The sequence below is a fragment of the Apis laboriosa genome, unplaced genomic scaffold, assembly GCF_014066325.1.
Source record: "Apis laboriosa isolate Shangri-la unplaced genomic scaffold, ASM1406632v1 scaffold26_cov146, whole genome shotgun sequence".
Lineage (NCBI taxonomy): Eukaryota > Metazoa > Arthropoda > Insecta > Hymenoptera > Apidae > Apis > Apis laboriosa.
This window is the reverse complement of record NW_025222592.1, coordinates 2311980-2336138: the sequence shown is the minus strand read 5'-3', so window position 1 is coordinate 2336138 and position 24159 is coordinate 2311980. Positions and strand designations below refer to the sequence as shown.

At 24.7% G+C, this 24159-nt stretch overlaps 1 protein-coding gene across 1 annotated transcript in view; it reads right to left on the bottom strand.

The window, feature by feature from the left end:
- LOC122713783 (syndecan) overlaps positions 1-23991 on the bottom strand; it is a 181636-nt gene extending 157645 nt beyond the window's left edge. Inside the window, exon 1 of the mRNA XM_043934549.1 lies at positions 23766-23991. Coding sequence (XP_043790484.1) covers positions 23766-23837 — 72 coding nt within the window. The 5' untranslated portion in view covers positions 23838-23991. The remainder of the gene's footprint in view (positions 1-23765) is intronic.
- Positions 23992-24159: the final 168 nt, after the last annotated feature.

The window sequence follows — 24159 nt, the reverse complement described above, 5'->3', positions numbered from 1 at the left end:
TATATATATTTCATTTTCGACATTTATTTTATATATATATAAATATTGAATATTATAATATTATAATTTAATTTTATATTATAAATAAAACTCTCGATATATAGAAGGACAATATATTTTATCTGTACAATATTTAATAGATTTTTTTCGACCTAAATTTAAAAAACATTAATGCCATGTTTTAATTTCAAATAAAAATAAAACTGATTAACATTATCTAAATTTAATCTTATTTGACATATATTTTCAATAACACGATATGTTTTGTACACATTGAATATCTTGAATTTATTTTAATTGCACAAAAATCCGCAGTCTAATTATAAGAATCGATGATAAGAATGTATATGTATGTATATATATGTATAATATCTTACATGAAATATGATAATTGACCTAAATTATTAATCCTTTGATCACTTCTAATACGAAACAATAATAATTTTCATGATATTAATTGTAAATTGTATTAGTATAATACAGTGTTTCTTAATCTTTCTTGAGTAATAACACAACTTCCCTTCACAATTGTTATTATGATAATGCTGATATTAATATTTTTGTCATTTGCCAGCTTGACTTTATCTAATCTTCCCTGTAATTTATCATTAAATTAAATATTACATTCTCAATATTTTTCGTTATTTAATTTGATTTTTCAGATTGTGATATTTTGCATATTGTTTTTTTAACTTTGAATATACAAAACACTGAAATATTTTCAGTGAAAGTTCAATGTTGAAATACAAATATTTGAACTTGATATCTTTTATTTCTTTCGTAATAATCAAATAAACTGCAACTGTATCTTTCTTATAATTACATAAAAATACATTTTTAATCATAGCAAATAAAACACTCAAAATGTGCAATAATTTTGTGTTATTTTAAATTAACAATAAATTATTTCGACGTATTAATCAAAATTTAAAATCAGTATAATAATAAAACTGAAGAATATTATAAAAATATTAACATAAAAAAAAGATTATTCTTATCTTAAATATCAAATTATTAACATATATTTTTAATTTAAAATTCAAAAGAACGTGTACGTGACTTATACCGCACATATCTCTCCTTTTATGAAGAAGTTTCATAAAACTTATATTACATTAACGCTTAAATAATATAAACAAAAAACTTATAATATTTCTCTTAATACACAACATGGAATTTATTTGTACTGAATATTACATATCAAAAATTTTCGTCTTGTTGCAAAATACATTTTGTAAAATTCAATTTCATATATCAAATTTAATTTAAAACAGTCTAATAATTAGAGAAATAAAAAATGACAACTTTCCTAGTTCTCGTTATACAACGTACACAGGTTAAAACTCGCAAGATACCAACTTAAGACTCGAAAAAAACTCGACGCCAAAAAACACCAAACACGTTCTACGAACAACGAACTGTGAAAAAAACCGTCGAACTGACTGAAAAAAATTTCCCGATAGAGGGAAGAACGCATCGATTGATCCGATATCGAGGATTCCTCGAAGGATATCGAGGAGCCACGATTTGACCAAAATGCAGGATCTGATGCGGGGACACGATATGCAAAGCGCGATATCCCGCCATTTTATGGCGCATAAATATGCATTAAGCGAGGTTCTCTCGCTTTTTTTTTCCTCCCCCCCTTCTTTTTTTATTTCCTTTCCCGGTCTGGAATTATTTGTAGCCGAGAGTGGTCGCGGATTGTTTCACTTCCCGATAGTCCTGATTTAAATCGACAATGAAATCAGATAAATCCTCACCGACTATTGATTCAATGCGACCGCCAGTTGCATTCTAATTATGCCTGCCGATTGTTCGAACCAGTTGAAGGGAGAACCAGTTGGGGTGGGGATGGATTTTAAACCCTTTGCGGACTGGGGAAATACACTTTCGATTCTTGGTAAATGGAGCACATTTTCTAATGGCGAAACGATCAAATTTATTATAATTAAACATTTAATATATTTAAATATTGGTATTTAAATATTTATTTTATGTACAAATGTTTATTGTGATTAAAATGATGTCATGGAAATAAGTAGGTATATAAGTTTGAATATTAATTTTGTCAAAAATATTTTTATATTTTGAATAATCAATGAAACAAAGAATCATTTTGAGATATTGAGAATAAAAAAGAATTTATTATTTATTATTTATGAAAATGAAATGAAATTTGAAACTTGAAAATTGTATTATTAATAATTGAACATCGTAATTTCAGTTAATTTCACTTTAATGCTGATGTAATATTCGTAACTTTGTAAAGGATTAAATTTCATCCTTGGAAATCGCGATGACAATCGCGTGTTCTTCTTCTCCCTCGATTTCTTATTAAATTTTGGATCAAATTTTGACGTTGAATAATCGTGAGGTTTCTTGTTTTATTCGATTTGATTCGTTTCAAGAAAGTTTTAGAATAAAGATTGGTTCAATTGAAGGTGAAATTATCTCGAGTAAGTATTATTAACGAATATCAATGTATCGAGTTGCTCTCGAGAATGCTTATATGAGATTATTATAGATTACAGGTATGTATATTCTCTGTTATATCGACAGAGTTGAAAACTTTCAATTTCGTGTTTAACTTATAATATTTTTTTACGTTTTAAGTTTTTAAGAGTTTTTTTTCTGAGACTTTTTTTTACAACGTTTTAAATATGCTTTAGGGATTTTCTTTTCTTAACAAGTTTTTCGGGGTATTTTAAAACTTGTAAAGTTTTTGGAGTTCGAAGTTTTAGACGTTTGTTCTGTTACCATTCTGTTCTTTTCCGTAGAAATTTCTTTACCACTTTTTTTTACCTTATTATCACAGTTTTATCACTGATGATAAAATAGATATACGTTTATGATGATACTTCCATTGCAATTTCATTAAAATTATGATGAAAATTTCATACAAGTTATGCTACACGATTATAAGAATTTTTTTAGCATCAAAATTTCTTTGAAATTTACAATTCCTTTAAAAATTAAATCCACCATGATTTTTTTTATAATTATATTACATTAACAGCAATTCCACAGCAATTCCACCGCGTTAGTTAATTTTCTTCAAAATTAAATCACGAGTCAATTTATTTACAATAGTTTTTGTTAAAATTACCACGACAATTCCATTTTAATTCCACGCAATTCATTGCAATTACCTTGAACTTAACTGCTGTAATTGCAAGTATTGGATACAATTTCTTTAAGAATCTATAGCAATTACATTACAATTCTACAAAAAATATACTTTATATATCGCAAATTCATACAATTTTTTCCAAAAATCAATCGCAATTCCAACATTAATTCCTCTGAAATTTCACGATAATTTCATTCTTCTATTATCGTTATCACATTAATAGAATAGAAATAAAATTTTAGATATTATATGAAATCTGTCATTAAGAAATTTCAAAAAAAAAAAACAAACAAATAAACAAAAAATCAACAAGAATCCATTTTTGCGTAGCTTTGCAGGTTGGGCAGGTTGGGTTGATGATGAGGAAAATGACAGGAGAGGAAAGTACGACGAGAAAAGTTGTCGCTCGTGGGACAAGCGCAACAAGATGGATGAAAGTTTTTCCAAGCCTTGGGGATTCGATGCGAAAACTCGAAAATAACGAGCCAATTTCCAGACGACATTCACGCCCTCTTTGAAACGTTCACGAAATCGCAATGGCGGCGAAATAAATGCAATGGATCTTCGAATTTCGAACGGAATTTAAAAACGTTTCAAAAGACGATTCTATTTTCAAGTTATTCGAATTTCGAGTTAAATTTGAGATAACGAAAAATTTAAATGAAACAAAAGTTTCCAAAATTTACGTAATTTCGAAACTTATATTGATAAATAATGACGAAACGAATTCAATAATATGTTTTTATTCGTGACAAGTGGACTACGGATATTTATGTATTTACGTAAAATTTGAATATACAAAAACTTACATAATGCATATCACGTGCAGAAAGACATAAAATATTTAAAATATGCACCAAGATTGAGGAGTATAAATAAATCTTTATTTAAGCTTTCTTTAATTACAAAAATTTGATTTTGCATGAAAATCCGTGATCTAATGTTAATATAAGTATAGAATTTTAAAGAAATAAACCAAATTTTAGTATCTTCTATATTTTATTAATGTAAACTATTCTACTAATAGGACTCTTATATTAATATAGATACTTTTTATTTACATTAAAAATTTATTAAAATTGTAAGCATTGTTATTATTTTTAGAAAATTTTTAATTTATTTTTATTATTCATACACTTCAAAAATGTAGTTTAATAATAATGAAAATACTTAAAAACTGGATATAGGAATTTTTCAATTATCACTATTTGATTACTTTTTGTAGAGAGATAGAATATTACTTTTCAATGTTGTTGTTTTTATCCATTTTCAAAAAATTTTAAAAAGTAAAGTATTCCATTTCTTTATTGAATCTCGAAAACTAGATAAATTTTCTCAAATTTCAAATTCGAAATTCGAAAATATACATCTATATATAAATGCACATCTGTTTAAAAATGATCATATCAATCAAAACAAAGCAACATGAAAAATTTGTATTTACTAGGATAGAACAAATAAATCAAAATTGTACGATTATTTTTAAGAATGAAAAAATAATTTTTTTTGTCAGAAGAAATTATTATATAAAAAAATTTTACTTTTATATTTCTATTTCTTTTATTTTTATTCTGCATATACGTTACCTTGTGTTATGTTTTTATTATAAACACTGATAAGTTCGATATTACTATCAACAAACGTGTCGATAAGATACCAATAAGTAGATACATAATGTATCTTTACAAAAATTTTCTCTTTTTATCTCAATTTTTTTTTTTTTTTTTTTTAGAGATCTGCAAATATTTATCGATTTTCTGATAAAATATTTTGCTTAATTTTTACAAAAGTTACGATTTCTGTTTATTTCATATTAATTTATTGAATATTATTATTAGATTGCGGATGTTTTTAAGAATTTATGCAAAATTTGAATAATTACTATGAAAATTTGTGGGATGCATTATACTTATATATTATATTATTTGAAGAATGAAATAAATCTCTTTAATTTATTTAATCATATTTAGAAAAATTTGAATTTATATAAATATTCTAATTATTACAAATTTTTTGTATTTATTTTAAATGGTAGTATTAAAAAGAGAAGAGTAACGATTGAAAAGATTAAAAATCAATAAAAATGATCCAAAAATCTTAATAGAATTAATTATTAATTAATTCTTTCCATATTTAAAGTAACAATCTAAAAGATAGTATTAAAAAAATACGGAATTCGATTTAGAAAATTTAATACTAAAGATTCTTCTAATAATATATCTATATACTTGTTTTCAATAAAACGTAAATATAAAATTTAAAATTATCCTTATATATAATAAAAAAAAGAGTTTCCATTTTATTTATCCAAGAGACCAAAACTTTTAATATTAAAAAATTTTCCAAATTAAATTATACAGTCAATAATTTTTATTAAAATAAAAAAATTAAAATTTACATACATACATACATTAAAAAATTTTTTAAATTAAACTCAATTTCCTCATAACATTTCATTTATTCGCATAAAACCGACGAAATTTATTAAAATAGCAGAAAAACAAAATAGCAAAAAATAATTAAATAAATTGAAAAACAAATAAAAGAATATTATCAAGATTAATCTGAGTACAATTCTTAATTTTTATTCCTTCTTTTTTTTTTTCCATTCTCTTTCCTCTCCTTTCAAAGATTCTTTTATTTGTCAAATGACAAAGTATAAAGTAAATTGCTTGTCCCCCGTGACTCTTGTGACGAGAGAAATTGGAACGACGCTTGATGAACGATTTAGATCCGCGAAAATACTGGTAGCGAATAATTATCTGTCACGAACAGTAGTTAAGCTTGCTTAGAGTTAAAAACTGCTATTCCGTTATTTTTCGTTCTTTTTTCCTCTTTCTCTCTTCCTCTCTCTCTTTTTTTTTTATTCTTTTCTACTTCTACCTGATAATGGTTGACACACAGTCGACCTGAAAACCGACATCGACAATTCTTGAAAGGGATAAAAAGAGGTGAAGTATTGGGAAGCAAATAAATTATTGGATTTGAACTTTGGATTTGATCTTTTTGAACTTCCATTTCTTTTTCTTTTTTTCTTTCTAACAATAAAAACGCATTTATTTATATTATATGACTTTTATCAGAGTATTTTTTAGTTTTATTAGTCTTCGTAGATATTCATAATTATTTTGTTTAAACTTGTATTTTAATTTTATGTTATTTTGATTATCTTTTAAATCTTATCATATTAAACTTTGAACTTTGCATCGTGTATGTGATGAAAAATACTTTCGAAGAATTTTAAGTTACATACAATTTACAAAAATTCATTTAGTAAGTAAAAAATTAGGGAATGAAAGTTTAAAAAGATAAAAGAATAGAAAAAAGTTTAGAAATATGAGAAATACGAGTATTTTTAAAAAAATTGAAGTATGAAAATGTACCACCTATATATAAAAAGTGAGAGAGTGAGAATGAAAAATATTGGAGATGAAGATTGGAAAAAATTGGAGATTGAACATTTAGAAAATAGCGATAAATGAAAATTTGAAAAAAGTATGAAAATAAAAAATCCAATATCCGAATTTAAAAAGCAAAAAATATGTCTCTCGCATCAATTTTGAAGCAACCTGTAGCCATTATGTATCTACGACAACCTTCTGCAACGTGTGCCAAATTCACGGTTGAACTAGGTAGCACAAATTATCCACGCGATTAACTATCTATTTACACGGCCGGTAATTAACTGGTGGTTAACAAATAAATGCATTAACGAAGTAACCGTAGAGACAAGTAATCGAGCCAGCATACGTTTCAAAATAACGATTCCCATCGCGTTTTATAATCACAGGAGAACGCTTGACCAAGAAAATTATTGCCTCGACAATTTCAACAGATTACAGTCGGCATTACTTTATCGATAAAAACATTTAATTGTAAAATTGTTATTTGATATAATTGCCACTTGGATATTTTCTTTTGTTACAGAAATTTCCTGTATTTAACTCTTACAAGAAAATTTATTTCTTGTATAATTCATAATTTATTTATCGAAAGAAAACTTTATTTTATTTTACGTTATATTCATATTTTATTGTATAGTGTTGGAGAATTATTGATTTTACGAAATTTTATGATGATTTTCATGATAATTTCAGAGATATTTTATTAAAAATTAATTCATTATTTCATTCGGAGATTTTAATATACCTACCGGTTTCAATTTCGTTTCATTTTGTAATCGAGAAATTTCATAACCAACCGTAACTATAAAGCTAATTACTTTTATAGAATTATGTATGTTATGTCTAAAAAAAAAGAATTTGTTTGTAATTTTGTCTTTAATTATTTCCATTAATTAATTAATTAAAAGCAATATTAATTCTCTAAAAAATAATTTAATATTCATTATAAAAGAAAGAAAAGTGAGAAATAATTTTTTTATTTTTTTTCTTTTTCATCATTTAAAAAAGAAAAATGTTATTAAAAATTATTTGTTTTTAGTAATTTAATAACTTTTGTATTAATTTATTATTTACAACTGTCTGTTTTGTGATATTATATTATACAAAATTTATTTTCATTTTTTATTTCTGCTTTATTTCTATTATAATTATTAGATATAATATCAAAAAATAATACTAATTCTTTGAAAAAGATATCAATATTAAATGTTATATTATTATTAGAGGGAAAAAAAGAAGAAAACAATAGAAAGAAAAATTGTTTAAAAATTAGAAAAAATTCCTTTCATATTCAAAAATATTTAATTTTCATCAAATTATTAATTAAAGAAAATTTTTAGATCCACCTTTAATTATCTTTGCTAATAATAACTCTAATTCTTTGAAAAATACTATAATATAATAATTAAAAAAAAGAAATAAAAATAAGAATTTTTTAAAAATTAGGGAAAAAATCTTTTTCTCGTTTCACTTTTAATTATTTTTTTTTCAAAATATTTATTTCCTTAACAATATAATACGTCTACGAAAAAAAAAATTTTTCGAATAATTACTCCTTTAATTAATGTTTTCTCATTATCCACAAAAACAATACCTGTGCATTAAAAAAAATTTCTGTCCGTATTATAGCAATCTGGCTATAATACAGTACAATTGAACCGTCGAAGAGAAGAAAAGCGAGAAAAAAAGAAAAAAAAAAAAAAAATTGAAACATGAGCGATTCATAGCATATCAAGCACGAAGGCATGTATTCAACGTGGAAAATTCACCAGCTAACGAGAGAGGGGCGTCGCGATGGTTACTTATTAGGACCGATTCGCGTTGAACGACTTCCTCGAAATTTCACTGTTCTGAAAAAAAGAAAAGGAGGGGGAGAGGAGAGAGAAAGAGAGAAAAGAAAGAAAGAAAGAAAGAAAGAAACGATTTCGTGTCGAGAGAATTGGTTGCAGGATGTTTAATGACACATCGACTCACGGAATATACTTCAATTTCGTCTGAAAATTACCGCTATATACCAACCTATTTCATTGGTATTATCGCTTCTACCTCTTCCGCCACGCCCTCTGTTTCATTTTTTTTTTTTTTTCGTTCGGTCGCGTGCCATGCGGGTATATACATGTGTATATAGAGCCGATTATACGCGATATAAATCGACCCACTTGCGATCCTTGGTTGGAAACTTGAATGTAGGTACAATTTAATTACACGTGTTCGTCTCTTATCTCGTATTGATTTAGTTGTCTGTTAGATATATGTGTATTGGGCATTTCGTTTGTTTACGCCAGGATTTTGCGAATAGCGAGAAATTACTTGGAAGGCTAGAAGATTACATCGTGGTTTAATTAATTGTTCGTTGTAATTGATTAATTGATTGTTTTCGAAGAATAAAAAATTGGATGTGATATGATAACAGATCCATTTGTAATAATTAAAAAAAATTATAAAATTATTGTTCTGATTTAACATGAAAATGAAAAACTAATTAAATTAATTTTTAAATTATATAAAAAAAAGTAGATATTTTTGTGCTATAATTAGTAGAATTGATAAATATTTGTTTAAATTTTGAATAGTCGTTAATTTACAAAATGTCAAAAAAATTGTTATTTTTTGTTAATAACAAGCAATAAAATATATAATCTATTGATTTATTATTGTTTTAGTAATAAAAAATATCGTTTTGATAAAACAAAATAGCTCGAATTTGCATTTTATTGCATTTATTATTGTAACGCTAAAAAATATAGAATCTCTTTTAAACATATTATTTTATTTTTCTTTTTTTTTTGTAGATATCTATTTTTTATTGAATAATAATTCAAAAATTGTCATAAATAGACTTGTCTCGTCAATTTTATATGTAAACATATTAAAAATACTTATTATTTTATTTACGATTTATAAATATTAATCTAATATATTTATTATTATTAACTATTCCAATGTATTACATTATACTATCACTATAAATATTATATAACCTATTTAACGGATATATTTAAATTAATCTGGCTTTTATTCATTTAGTTAGGGGTCTGGCCCCATACAGATCACTTAAGTAGGAATCTAATAATTATATAATATGAACTCGTGCCACATTTGAATTGAATATTAAAGTTTTAATAATTGTTCATTTTAAGCATGATTACATTTTTATACGTATTGTAAAATAATTAATGATTATCTTATAAAAGAATAATTTCTTTATTTGTATATTATTTTTACCAATTTACTAATCTTTAAATTTATTTTAATAATAATAAAAGATTATTTTAATAATCTTTAAATTTTCAAAAAAATCAATAGGATCAAGCATCAAGTTTATCATTATTAAGGTTAGGTATGAAGTCAGATAGCATAAATTTTTTCATTCAATTATTTATATTTGCAATGACCTTTTCAGTTTTATTATTATTAAAATATTAATGAAAGATATTCATTTGAATATTATTTCTATCAATTTACTATGTATTTAAATTTTTTAGATAATAGAATTATATAACCTAGAGTCGAGTTACTAATACTTACAATAAGTTTCTCAGTTTTATTGGTTAATATTAAAGAAGTTCGATACTATAATTGATAAATAGAAACTTATTGTATTTATAAAAAAAGTAATGAATGAAGAATAACAAATGTTATAAATACATAATTTATAATTTCTTGCTTAAAATTTAGTAAATATTGAATTTTTAATTTTTTTTATTAGTTTGTTTTATCCTTTCCTTTTTGAAATGCTTTTTAATTTAAATAGCTTTGGAGTAGCTTTTAAGCCTCGTTTATCGCTAATAGTACGATAGAAATGCATCAATAATTAATGCCTCCGCAGTTCGATGCGGCCGCGTGACTCGTAGGATGTCGACTGTTGTTTGCCGTTTAAGAACGCGCCTTATATGGTCGGGTTGCTCGCGCCGAAAGAATTTTAAATCAACCGGTTACGTTCGATGAAACAGCGAAAACATCGATAGAAATCTTTTCACAATTTTTTTTTTTTGTACTTACTTTCAAAGCAAACCGATTTTTCTTACAATTACTTAACAATTGAAATAACTTTTATAGAAAATTTTTTTTATAATATTTTTTTTGTATTATTGATATTCTACAAAAAATTTCTTCAAAAAATTTCTTCAAAAAACGGTTTATTAAAATTTGCAGAAATATGTTTTAATTAAAATATAAATAAACCTGATTTTGATTTTGATTCATAAAGTTGTATTGACATATGTAATTATAAAAAGATATTTATAAACGCATTGTTTATTATTTTGACAGAATTACATTTCCATCAATCTTTTACAAAATTCTTTCAAAATTTTCTATTTAATTTTGTTCCAATATTAAAACTTCATTTTTTTTAAAAACATTTTATAAATTTTTAATATTTTTATATTAAAATTTCATACGTATCATTAAAATATCTTTTTAATATTAACAAATTTTCTATTGCAATTTTAAACATTGATTATTTTGTCTGATGAAACTATAGATTTCTATTTAGCTTCTGCTAAATTTATAATTTTTTTAAAAAAAACCCTTTCAACGCGATGCGCAGATGAAAGAGTATAGTTTGATGATATTTTGTGATAGGCCAGGGACTACATGTATTATCCAACGAGAGTACGTTGCCCCAACCTGACCTAAGCTTGCTGAAACGAGTCGTCGTAAAAGGCCATTAACGTCTGTCGTTTAATATTCGTCGTGGTGAATCGGTGTCATTTCGACTAAACGAATCCACTATAGCATGCTATCGTTATTTAGTAGACAATATGAGACAAATTTTGCGGATTGATGGGATAATTGGTATATTTATACTTATTGAATTAAATTAATCGAAATTTCGAAGGTTTCTCTGGATTTTATAATAATAATGTTAATTATTTGTTTATTTTATTAATAATCATAAAAATTTGAAAACTATAATCTGTAAATATTGTTAAAAATGAAAATTGTAAAAAATAAGAATTGTTGGAAAATTTTTAATTGAAAATTTTATTAAAATTATTCTATTAGATATAATATCAACTATACATACTAACGTGCAAAAAAAATGGTTTATTATTAACTACTATTCTCAGTTATAAAATATTTTGAATTGGGGTATTCTGAATTGTCAAAACACAATTCTATTTAAAATATTTTCCAACACAAATCTGTTCAATATTTTCACACATCAATTGAATAGCCAAAAAAAAAATTAGGAAAAAACTATGAATACATATAACTAATTTTATTTAAATTTTAAACACATAAAATTTTCATTAATTAATTTAAAAAAATAAAGAAAAAAAATTCAATATAAATTCTAATATTTCCATTTATATTCCATTTATATTTTGTTACAAAATTTTTTATAATTATTAATTATTAATTTAAAAATCACTTCAAAATTTTCAATTACTTTAAAAAATAAGAAATAAATATAGATATAAAATAAAATAAACAATGATATACAATTCACATATTAAATATGATCATTATCAATTTTAAAATCATCTTTAATTTTCACCATTTAATTTAAAAAAATAAGAAAAAAAAGAAAAAAATATATATATTTCCATTTATATATTAACTTTCATAAATACATTTTACATTCTCTATATAAATTTATATATTCATCCCTACAATTTCCATAACATTCGAAGAAACACTCAAGAGGTATGCAAAACGATGCCCATCACGATTTCCTTGGCTAAACAAGCAATTGACAAAAGAGGGAGCCATTCGTATCGAAGGCATGAGGCGCCTCCTTCGGAAATTAGAATGTAAATCGTTCAAGGAAGGAGAGTACCGAAATCTCAGCGTAAATACGCTGGCTATACAGAATTTTGAATGACATTAAACATCAATGGGAGAGATTACTACGTCGTGCTTTTAATGTATTCCATTCTAAATTCCATCGCGTCGTTCCATTGTCGCCTTACGCCATATCCTGAAATAAACCGCGCTCGAGCATCGACTACCATTGTAAACAAACGACTACGGTGGTCATCTCGCACCCATTAATACGAAATTGTTATTTTAGTTTATTGAAATGAGCGCATTTGATCATATTAAGATTCTAACAAGATGAAATGGACAAATTTTGGAAATCTTTGACAATTATTTGATGTTTTTTATATATAAATTAAAAGTAATAATCATGGATAATCATGGAAATTTTTTTATCGATGCAACGTTGAAATTATTATCATTGGATAATTATAAATTTATAATTTAAAATATCGAAATGTAGAAAATTATAATAATCTTACGATATCGATTAATTATTTACAAGAAATTAAAACTATCTTTTAATAATTATAGTGCGTTGAAATAAAGTAGAGGGCAGTGTATATATATGCATGAGGTTTTTAAAGAATATATATTTTAAGTAGAGAATCATGTTATTAACCTAATCTTAAGCAAAATTAAATGTAAACAATTTAACTGATTGTAAAATGAACTGATACGAAAAAATAGAAAAATTTCCAAGAGTTCTAAATCAATAGCTGTATGTAGCTTATAATTTTTAAACAAATAACAAACACGATTTTATATATGTTTTATGATTTTTACTCTTATATAAGAATTTTGTAATAATTATGATTAACATATGGATGATTTTTAGCTTTCTAAATTTTACAACAAATGAAAAAGTTAAAATTAACGATAAATAATACGATAAATACAATTTTTGCAATTTGTAAATTACTTTAAGACATTTAATATTTAGGATGATAATATTTCTGAATAACGTGACTTTGACTTACAAGCTGATTTATGCAAACTAAAAGCTTTACAACAGTGGATTATCCTAAATGAGACAAATTATTAGATAATGAAGCTAAAAGAGGATCTAAATTTATTATGAATTAGAAGCACATATATTGTGTTAATTAATTAAAAATTTTTCAGTCGATGTAAACAGTAATTTATCGCATATTAATACGTAGAATTTATGATTATTGATAACAAGTATCTAACTATTATCAACTTAGGAATTCTATCATTCACGTAAAAATATTTATGTCATTTTTTTTTAATTATTACAATAAGTATAAAAATTTTGAAAAAAATTACAAAATCTAGGAAAAAAATACTTTTATAAATATTTAAAAAGAATCTAAGAATATTAATTTTTTCTATGCAAGAATAAAAAATAATAAACATAAGTTAAATAATATAAGTATCATATACTTTAAAATTAAAAGAACTAATAAAAGTAAATAATAGAAAAATATTTGAATATTATATGTTTGCTACATAGATATTTAAAATCGACCGATGAATTTAATTTATAAAAGTGCAAATAATTAACGAGACGATTTAATGTTAGAGTTAATTATTATTCCCAGTGGAAAGTTTACGATTAATCTAAAGATTCTTCAAGCTTGATTAACTTCTAGCTAGAAGTTAATAACGTGTCCAATTTATCCAATGGTAATATATTAAACGAGGCAATTAAACGATGCTTCACTAAGAGATTAATTATAAAGCTTTGAGGGATTTAATCAAAATGAAATTGAAAATTAAGTATTTGAAATAAACGAGAAGAGAAAAGTATTTATAAAAAATTATTATTAATTTTAAATATATTAATAAATATTAATAAATATATTAATAAATTAATTTTAAATATACATTATTAATTTCAATTATAAGAAACAATTAACCTTATCCAAAGGATAGTGTCTTAATTATCAATAATTGTTTTTTATATATTACGAATATTTAATTTTTAATAAATTAAAATTAAAATTTGTAATTAATAGTCAACAGTAAAATATTGTAATAGATATCTATATATTGCAATGTTTTCTAATCTGAGACTCACAATCCTTAAGAAGATATTGAAAAAAATATTAAAAATTCATGATCATATAGATATTAATGCTGAATTTTATATTTATTACGATACAGATTTTTTAATATATATTTTAATAATATTATCATCGAATTTTGAGTGATTGAATAATATTTTAATTTGGCTAATTATAATCCAAAGAAATTTTTCATAAAAGTAATTCCAACCAAAAATAACCAAATATTACAATTAAAAAAAGAAAAAATTGACAAGAATTATTTTCTATTACTTTTTATTCTTATAATTCTGATAATAAATAAATAAATAAATAAATAAAAATTACAATAAAATACAATAAAAATAAAATTTAATTTGATGTAATTTGATATAATTCGATATCTTTAAACAAGTGATCAATATAAAGAACGAAAGTATTAATTAAATTTATATAATATTTCGAACTTTGGAATATATTAAATAAAAGATTGAAGATTGATCATGATATAATGGAATTCATTGGACAATAATAATTCAAGATGACATCGAAAAAAATGATAAAAAATTAAAAATTTTAATCAAGAATTCGTGTTCGATTATATGATAGAGAGAAAAAAAAAAGAAAGAAAATAGAATGAAACGAGGGAAACGAAAAACCAATAAATTGCCAAATGACTGCACGGTTCGATACACGAGTGTCATAGAGAAGAATTATCGGGTAGGTAGAATAACTTCGATACTCAATTTCCATGCAACAAAGCAAGGTAAATAAAGGGTGGGAATATGAAAATTGTTTGAACAACATTCTCGTGCTTTCCCAATACCAAAATATTACGAGAAAAATAGGAGGATTGAAGTAATGGTTATGCAATTTGCATAGAGAAAATTAATAACATATAAAAAGAAAACAATAGATAGGAAATATTATATCTTCAAATAGTTTGATAATTATAATTGTGATGAAGAAAAATTATCACTTATTTAACATTCAATGATAATTCGAGTGATTCATTTGAATTAGAATTGAATCGATTAATTAACATTCTAATTGTAATTTTAATTATTGAAAGGAAAAGAAGAAAGAGAAGATTCAAAAATAAAATTTTATCTAATCTTTGAAATTCTAAGCTATAGCAAATCCTGAAAGATCTTAAAATAAAATCATTAATACTTCCTATGAATTTTTCTAAAATATTCTAGATATATTCAAGATATTTAAAACCACCCTATGAAAATCAATATGTAACAATTTTATTGAATATTTTTCAATATTAAAATACTTGAATCAATAGTTTCATTATTGAAAACATTATCATGAATATTCATGAATATTTGTAGGATACCAAAATTTAAAATCATAAAGATCAACTTTATGACTTTAAATTTAATTTTTAAATTTAAGATAAAAAATCAAAAAATGCCAATGAAAAAAGATTATCTATTACAATTCAAATTAACTAAATTTTAAATTTTAAATTTTTTTTCTCTTGCAAAACACGTTTAAATACCTTTTTTTCCATTTATAATTATCCATATCTATAATTATTTTTTATACTATTTTAATCAATTATAATTATTTATGTTATATATAATAATACATGTTACTTTTATTAAATTTATAAGAATTTAAAAAGTTTAAATTAAGGAAAAAAAAAAGAATTAAAATAAAATTATTTTAAAATTTATCCCGACAATGAACATTCCACTGGAAACTTCAACAATTTATCTAATAAATATCTCTATATTCCATCGTAACGCAGAATTTAATACGCAAACGAAAACAAGACCACGATCCTAAGATTGCAGCAACCAGAGCAGACTCGTGATTTCTTTTTCTTATTTTTTTTTTTTTTTCTTCTTTTTATCCTTTTTCACACCGATGCGGTTACGCAACTAGCACGCAGCGATACGATACGAATATTTATAAGCAGCTGTCCCTTCCCTTCATTTTTAAAATGGCGGACACGACTTGGTGTTTTCCACTAGCGAGAAGCAATTATTACCAGCAATATTTCGACTCGAGCCCATCAAGTTTTTAAAATAAATTCAAAAAAAAAAAAAAAAAAAGAAAGAAAAAGAGTTTCTTTAAATTAAGGATTGGAAAAGGATCGCAATTGCAAAACGCTGGCTCAGCGTTCTTTAAACGATTTATGACGGCCATCTGTGGTTTCATTTCTACCTGTTTCATTTGGCTCGCTGTAATTTTCTGGATAGAGTGGATTTAGAGTGGGTGATCAAATTATTATGAATACTTCGAAATTATCGCTTATTTAAAATACGAGGAAAAAGATTTAAAAATATATCTATGTATTCTGAATGATAGCTTTTCTTTCGAAGTATTTTTTTCTTCTTTTTTTTATTTTTTTAATTATTCGTAATATAACAGTAAAGCGGATATATATACATATATACATATTCTGTATACATCACAACGAGTTTAAAGTTTTTAATTTCAATTTAGTTGTAATGGTGAATTTATTCGAATAATCACGAAATTCAAACAAACGAAAACATTTTCAAATTTAAATCGCAATAGTGTGGCTGTGAAAATAGCATTTTTATTTTATTAGTATAAATAATAGCATACTTTTTAAGATTAAATATTCTTAGTTCTAGTTACAATTACGAATATAAATATATGAATTAAATATACATTCCATTTTATATTCAATAATTTTTTGATGTTTATCACATAAATTATCATGTAAATAATAATTTAACTTAATTTCAAATTTTTATTTCAAAATATTCATAATAATTTCATCACCCGTTATATAAAATGTCGGTCATTCGCCTCGCTCGAGTCGAAGAAGTCGAGAACCCTTGTTGATTTTTTGAGTGGTTGGAGAAATAACTAGACGTCGTTTTTTAAAATCGTAGAGATTACGTTAGGAAAAAAGGAAAGAAACAATTAATTTTTATTCTTATAAATGAATAAAGTAATATAGAAGAGATGATAGGAATATGAGATAGGACAGAAATATGAGACATCAAGGTTTTGATCTATGTATGTGTACCAACATAATAGTGAGATCTTTAATAATGATTAAAACTTAAGTAAAATTGCTATTGCCTTTCGCCGTCATTCGTTAATGTCTGTTTGTTTAATGAACATTATTTGTTTTCGTCGCTACAGGAAGTTTATAATTCGTAGCATATATATAAATGGAATTTATTATGGTTTGTTTTGTGATTTAAAAAAATAAAAAAACCAAAAAATTATTGTAAAATAATTGTAATTTCAGAAATAATATTTTATTTTTAAAAATAATTAAATAATGATTTTTCATATCCTTCATATAATATAATTCCAAATAAATAAATCATCATAATTCAAAAATGTTAAAAGATGATTTCAAATTTAAAAAATTTATCGAAAATTAAAATAAAAACTTATTAACTCAATAATTATTATATAAAAAAAAATAAATAAATAAATCCAATATTGTTTTTTTTATTTAATCTTAAATTATAACTTCATAAATACTCCTTTCATCTAAAATTGTTCAACGAATTGCTTTTCTTTTGTTATTTAATTAACACTAGATATTTAATTAACACTACCATCAATTAGTTTTGAACAAAAATTATATTTATAAATAATAAAAAATTAAAGAAATGCATAAATAAACAAATAAATAAATAAATTACTATAAATTACTAATAATTAATAGTCACATGGAGCTATAGATTAATACTACATGATATTTCGTCCATAGAAACCCTTTTAAGAGTTAATTGAATCTTTTTTCTAGAAACAACCCTTTTTCTAGAAGAAACATTAAGGAAAAAAAAACATTCCAAATGTTCATCGGATTGATTCACTCGATGCTATTGCCACTACAATATCACCAAGGGAAGAATGATCGAGGGGTGGTTCTATCGTTGTGCAAACATCGCCATGTGGTTTTCGCAGGCCCTTAACGAGCCCAAGTCCCCCACAAGAACAAGCTCCAGGCCTGACCCTCGGCTGTTTCTCGACAGAAATGAGTCACGAATTTCGCGGATCGGGATGGAACCATGGAACCGGGTCATTGTGTCCTCCAGGGAGCCTCTAGCGGATTCTTTAAGCCACGTTTACATTGGGCAACTTTTTGGACTTGGTGGAATATCAAGCTTAAGTTGGTTCGAAAAACAAGCCTTTGATGGGAATTATTTTTTATTTTTTGACTTAATTGTTATTCATTTCGTATATTTTGGGGGAGTAAACAATCGTATGGTATTTCAAGTAGAATGATAAATTGAGAAAATGATAAATTTTATATTTTTTTGTGAGAAACAAAATTCTTATAACATTAATATTACTCAGCAAAATCTTAAATCAGAATTAAGGAAAATTTGAAAGATAGATAAATCAAGTAACTGAAATATTTCTTTAAGTATGAAAATATTATTTCATTTAATATTTAAATTGTACTATTTATTTTTTGCGATAAATGAAAATAATATTCCTTAGAAAATAGATTTAAATATTCTTTTTACCTTATACAGTAATATAACTTTAATATGGTTTCAATATTCAATTCAATTCTAATAATATAAAAAATTATTTATTTGAAACATTATTAAGAAAATACTATCTTCTTATATTACAATGAAATACTTATTTGAAAATGAAAAAAAGAAACAATAAAATTGACTACTATTTCAAAAAAGATTTATTTATAAAATTCTGAATCATTGGGAGAAATAAAAATATTTTATCTATTTCAAAAATCTATTTTTCTTAATTCTGTCTTGAGCAATAAAAATAATCAGATAACAGTTCCCTATAAATCTTTTGAAAAACTTTATGCAGGTCAATGGTTCAACTTAACGATAAGAATTAGTTGATAATGATCTACAATCATAATAACAAAAATCGTTGAAAGAATATTTATGACAATTGATTCCAATAAACAGAAACGCTATTTTAAAGATAGTTCTCTATGATGTTTATATTTTACAATTATATCGAAATAATATTTAGCAAATACAATGGAAAATAACTGAGAACTTTTTGTAGTCACAAGATATGTATCTTAATGATATTGCATTGCTCATTGATTTTGAACATTGTTTGTTTTATACTATATTTTACAAGGTGATTCATAGAGGTAAAAGAATTGTGGTGGATGGATATTTTTGGATTGAAAAATTGATTGCAATGATTAAAATGAGAAAATGCAATCAATATTGGCTTGAAAAAGTTTAAGAATTGAAAATGAATTTACTCTTTATCTTATTATTTTCTTCAATTTACTTTAATTTTTCCAAATCTTGATCATTCCAAATTTTTTTTAAAGCAATAAACAATTGAAAAAATTTAAAAATATATTATATATATTTAAAAATATATATAATAATATATGATTAAAAATTATATTTTTAATCATTTCTATGAAGTAATAAATAATAAAATAATAAAATAATAATAAAAATATATTAATATATAATAAAAAATGTATTAATTCTTTTTTTAAATTTCTTTGATTGAAATTTTGTTTTAACGATGAAATAAGGCTTTTTAAAAAAAATCTGTAATGATTTATTAAATTTAATTAAAGTTGGGAAAAGTGTTTAAATTATAAATTTACCAATATGTTTAAAAAGTAGAAATGAAATTAAAATATTATTGGATTACATGAATATGATTATATGATTGTATTTAGTAATATAGTCATATGATGGATGAACTTTGATATAAATAGTCTTTCTTGCACTTGAACTATAATCTACACTATAACTGTAAATATCCATTATATATAGGTATAAGGGATTAAATTTGAATTATGATGGAGGATTAGAATATAATTGATTATGTTTGATGAGCATAATAACTTGTAAGAATTGTGAGAAAAAATTCTTTATTATAAGAAATATAATAGAACTATATGCATTAAAACTACATTATAATAGAATTAAATTTAATATAATAATGATTATTATTATTTGATAAGAAATATTTTTCACTATAAAAATTAATAATTTAAAAGTATATGTGCATTTTAAAATTATAAATTCTATATTTATATTTACCTATCTTGTTATCAATATGATTACTGCTTAGTTAAACAGATGTAATCAGTGTACAAATTATTACCATCCAAACAATTCTATTGTACTGATCAAACATTTAATATTTTTTTTCAAAAATATCTTACATTTAAATAACTTGAGCAATAAAAATAATTGATCATTCTCATATTTGATCATTTTGATCATTCTCATATTTATTTTATTCTTTCAAATTTTTTCCAATATAATAATAGATTGCAAATTCTGTGCAAAAAATCAATATCTCCTATTCAAGTTCCAAAACAAATTCTTGTAAAATATAATTATTAATAAATTAAATTTATTTTATTCTAAAGAACATTGATTCTTTAAAGAATTTATACGAGTACAATCGGTTAACACGTAGCTATTGCAAAAGTTGTAATCGCTTATAGTAAGAGAAACGAGCCAATCAGTGTAAAGTTTACCATGAAATAACGGGTTGCTCGTGAAAATCTGATTCGTCTATGTACCAACACGGAACCATCGATGGGATTACGTTGTGGACCAAGTTCGAGTGGATCTTGTCGAACACTGAGCGTACAAGTGCTACAGGTTACGGCCTTGCGAAATGGCCAACGAACGGAACTGCACAGGGGCATCGTTCTTCCGCATCCGTTTCCAACCTCCCTTCCGTTCGATTTTCTGTTTCTTTCGCACAAAACGAACTTTTCGATCAAATAAAATGTATCAGATACTTTGAATTTATTTATTTTTTCACGTAATTTGGTGAAAAAACAATCGAAATTTTGTTTGTTTTTATTTAATTTCAATAAAATTAATACACTAAAATTAATACATATCTAAATAATAACGAAAATAATAGCTATATGTAATTATATTTATCTCAATAAAGTGGAATATTAATTTCGTTAAAAATATTTGTATTTTTTTAATAATTATAAATTATAAAATTTATCATTTTAACATATTGGATAATTCAAATGTTAATATAAAAATAGCATAATAATAATGATAAAATATGAAAATAGTTATATAGTCTTCAATTAAGATAATTTTATATATATATATAGATTTAAATAATATTTCAATATTAATTACTGAAATATTGATACATGAACATATTATTGTTATTATATTATCAATAGAATGTAGAAACAGTAAGTTCAATTTTATTTAACTTACATTTATTTAATCTTCTATATTTATAATTAAAATTTCATAGCTGGAATATTCATATTTTAATTTTTGCTTTTGCATTTTTTAATTATTTTATAAATATATTATCAATGTAATTTATTTTTTTTTCTCCGTATCAAAAAAAAATTCGATTGCAGAAAATTAATATTGAAAATTGAAACTTTTATATATTTTATATTAAAAAGAATGTCATTAAAAACGCATAATTTTATAAATAACATTAAAGAATGAAAAAATTCATGACCTTTAAGTTCAATGATATACTATATTTCGATATACATTAAGGGCTATTTTTATGAAAAATTTATCTTTAATAATAATATTCAGAGATACATAATATACATGAATATTATCAATCCTTGAATTAATAAAAATAAAATAAATATAATTTTTTTTATTCTTGAAACTTTTAAAATAAAATAAATTTCCTAACCTATATTTAAAGTAATTCACATCTATTTAAACTAATCTAACTATATATATTTATAATAAAATATCTGAATTTAATAATTATAATAATAATATATAATAATATATATCCATAATATAATATTTAAATCTTTACCTTTATATTAAATGAATTACGATTTTAAAAAAAAAATAAAAAGAAAACTTCCCTCCGGAGAACGAGGGACAAACAAAACAAATGAACCGAATATACCGAGGGAGACCCATGAGATTTCAGACGTTTTGTTTGCCTTCAAGTAATGTCTTTAAGTAATAATACACGTAACGATGTGTAAATAAAGGGCATTATTAATTTCTGCGAATTATACATGCACATGTGTACGTAGTTCGTTCGAATGAATCACAAAAGCAAAAAGGTTGAAACTTTTGTTTTGACGACGAATAAGTGCCAACAGAGAGTTGTTTATATGTAATAATTAACTAAAATGAATTCAATTAATTTCCACGAATCGCATTTCCGTTCTATTCATTTATAAATCAACGCACATTTCATCATTAATTTTTCCATTGACGCCACGTTCCTCGAACCGTTTGCCATCACTATTCATAAAAAAAAAAAAAGAGTCCGATACTTGATCGATAATAAATTTTAATCGAACATACATAGACCACTCGTACAATTTTTCGACACTTTTTCAGCCGTCGATAAATAGTGTACTTCATCGGAGGCAATTTTATTTTCATTCTCCATCACTGACTCTATAATCACGCAAATAATAGCTGAGGGACTTTGCGAGAAACGAATAAAAAAAAATTGGCGTGCAGATCTGATGGTCTCGAATTACTCGTCAACATCAGACCAGAATATTTTTCGTCTCATGTTTTTGTGCCTCGTGCTCCGATATCTCGACCGACCGAGAGAGAGAATATAAACAACGGTCCAGTGATGGTGCGACACAGCATGGCGCGAGAAAAAAAGCACTAGATAATGTTTGACCAGGTGTACGATCAGCGTATATAAGAATTCCTATCCTGTCGTAACATCAGCTATCAAAGCGAATCACTTCACTCTCGTAAGAATTTCGAAATAATAGATTCGCGGCACGCACTGAGCAAGGGCGTGTAATTTCCCGTGATTTACCATATTATATAATTATGAGGTAAAAATGCCTCATAAAGTACATCTTTTAAGAATTTATTCAGAAATGATCAACATTAATATCAAATTTTTATATCTCATTCTTTCAACAATCGCATAATTTTTAATGTGAGAATTGAATGAATTTTTAAATCAAAATTTATTAACAATTGCTTTATATTTTCTTCAAAATTAAGAAATTTTCTAATAATGAAACAAACAATTGAGTAAAAAATAATTCGATGAATATAATATGATCAAAAACCATCTTGAGATCAAAATAAATATCCTATCTCATCAAACACACGTTACGATAAAATGAGTAAACAAATTCGTGCAATTGGAAATAAAGTGTAAACAATCACGATCAAATCGCATCGTGGTGCTGCTGTTTAAAATTTCGACATGTACGAAGCAAAGAATACGTGTGAGAACGCGAAGCATCAATAAATGACATACACGATATTTCTATAAAGAAATTCCATAAGCGGAAGCATTTCGAAGAAACGCTTGACGGATAGACGGGAGAATCGGCAAAGCGTGTTCGAATACTCGCTGGAACGCGCGTTCGATGAATTCGTACAAAATACTATTTTAAAACAGAACTTGCTAGGCGATAACACGACATAACGAAAAAGACGATCGAACGATTGTCGAAAAAATGACAGAAGGGAGAAAGAAGGCTATGAAAGTAATCGTACTCACCTCGGTAGCGGCGTTGCATCCCGCGAGAATGACGGCCGTACTGATCAAAATCCAGTATATCCTCGGTTGCATCTTTCCTTTGTATTTGCCGGTGGGCCCGTTCACGAGCCCTCTGAATAATCACGGCGTCGACTCAAGAAAACCAAACGAAAAAAATACGCGTATGTCCTAGGCAGGAACAAACCACCAAAAAATCCACCGGAGCAACAACGCGACACACACCACACTGATCGATGAACCGCGAGACACTGAGGGCGCGTCGATCGGTCACTTCCATCGCAAAACTTCCACCATCTTGAATGATTGTGAGCGCCACGTAGTGATTATCGCGAACATTAGTCTTAAACAATCTTTCGATACTGCGTGAATAATTTAAACTCGTTAAAATGTTTTT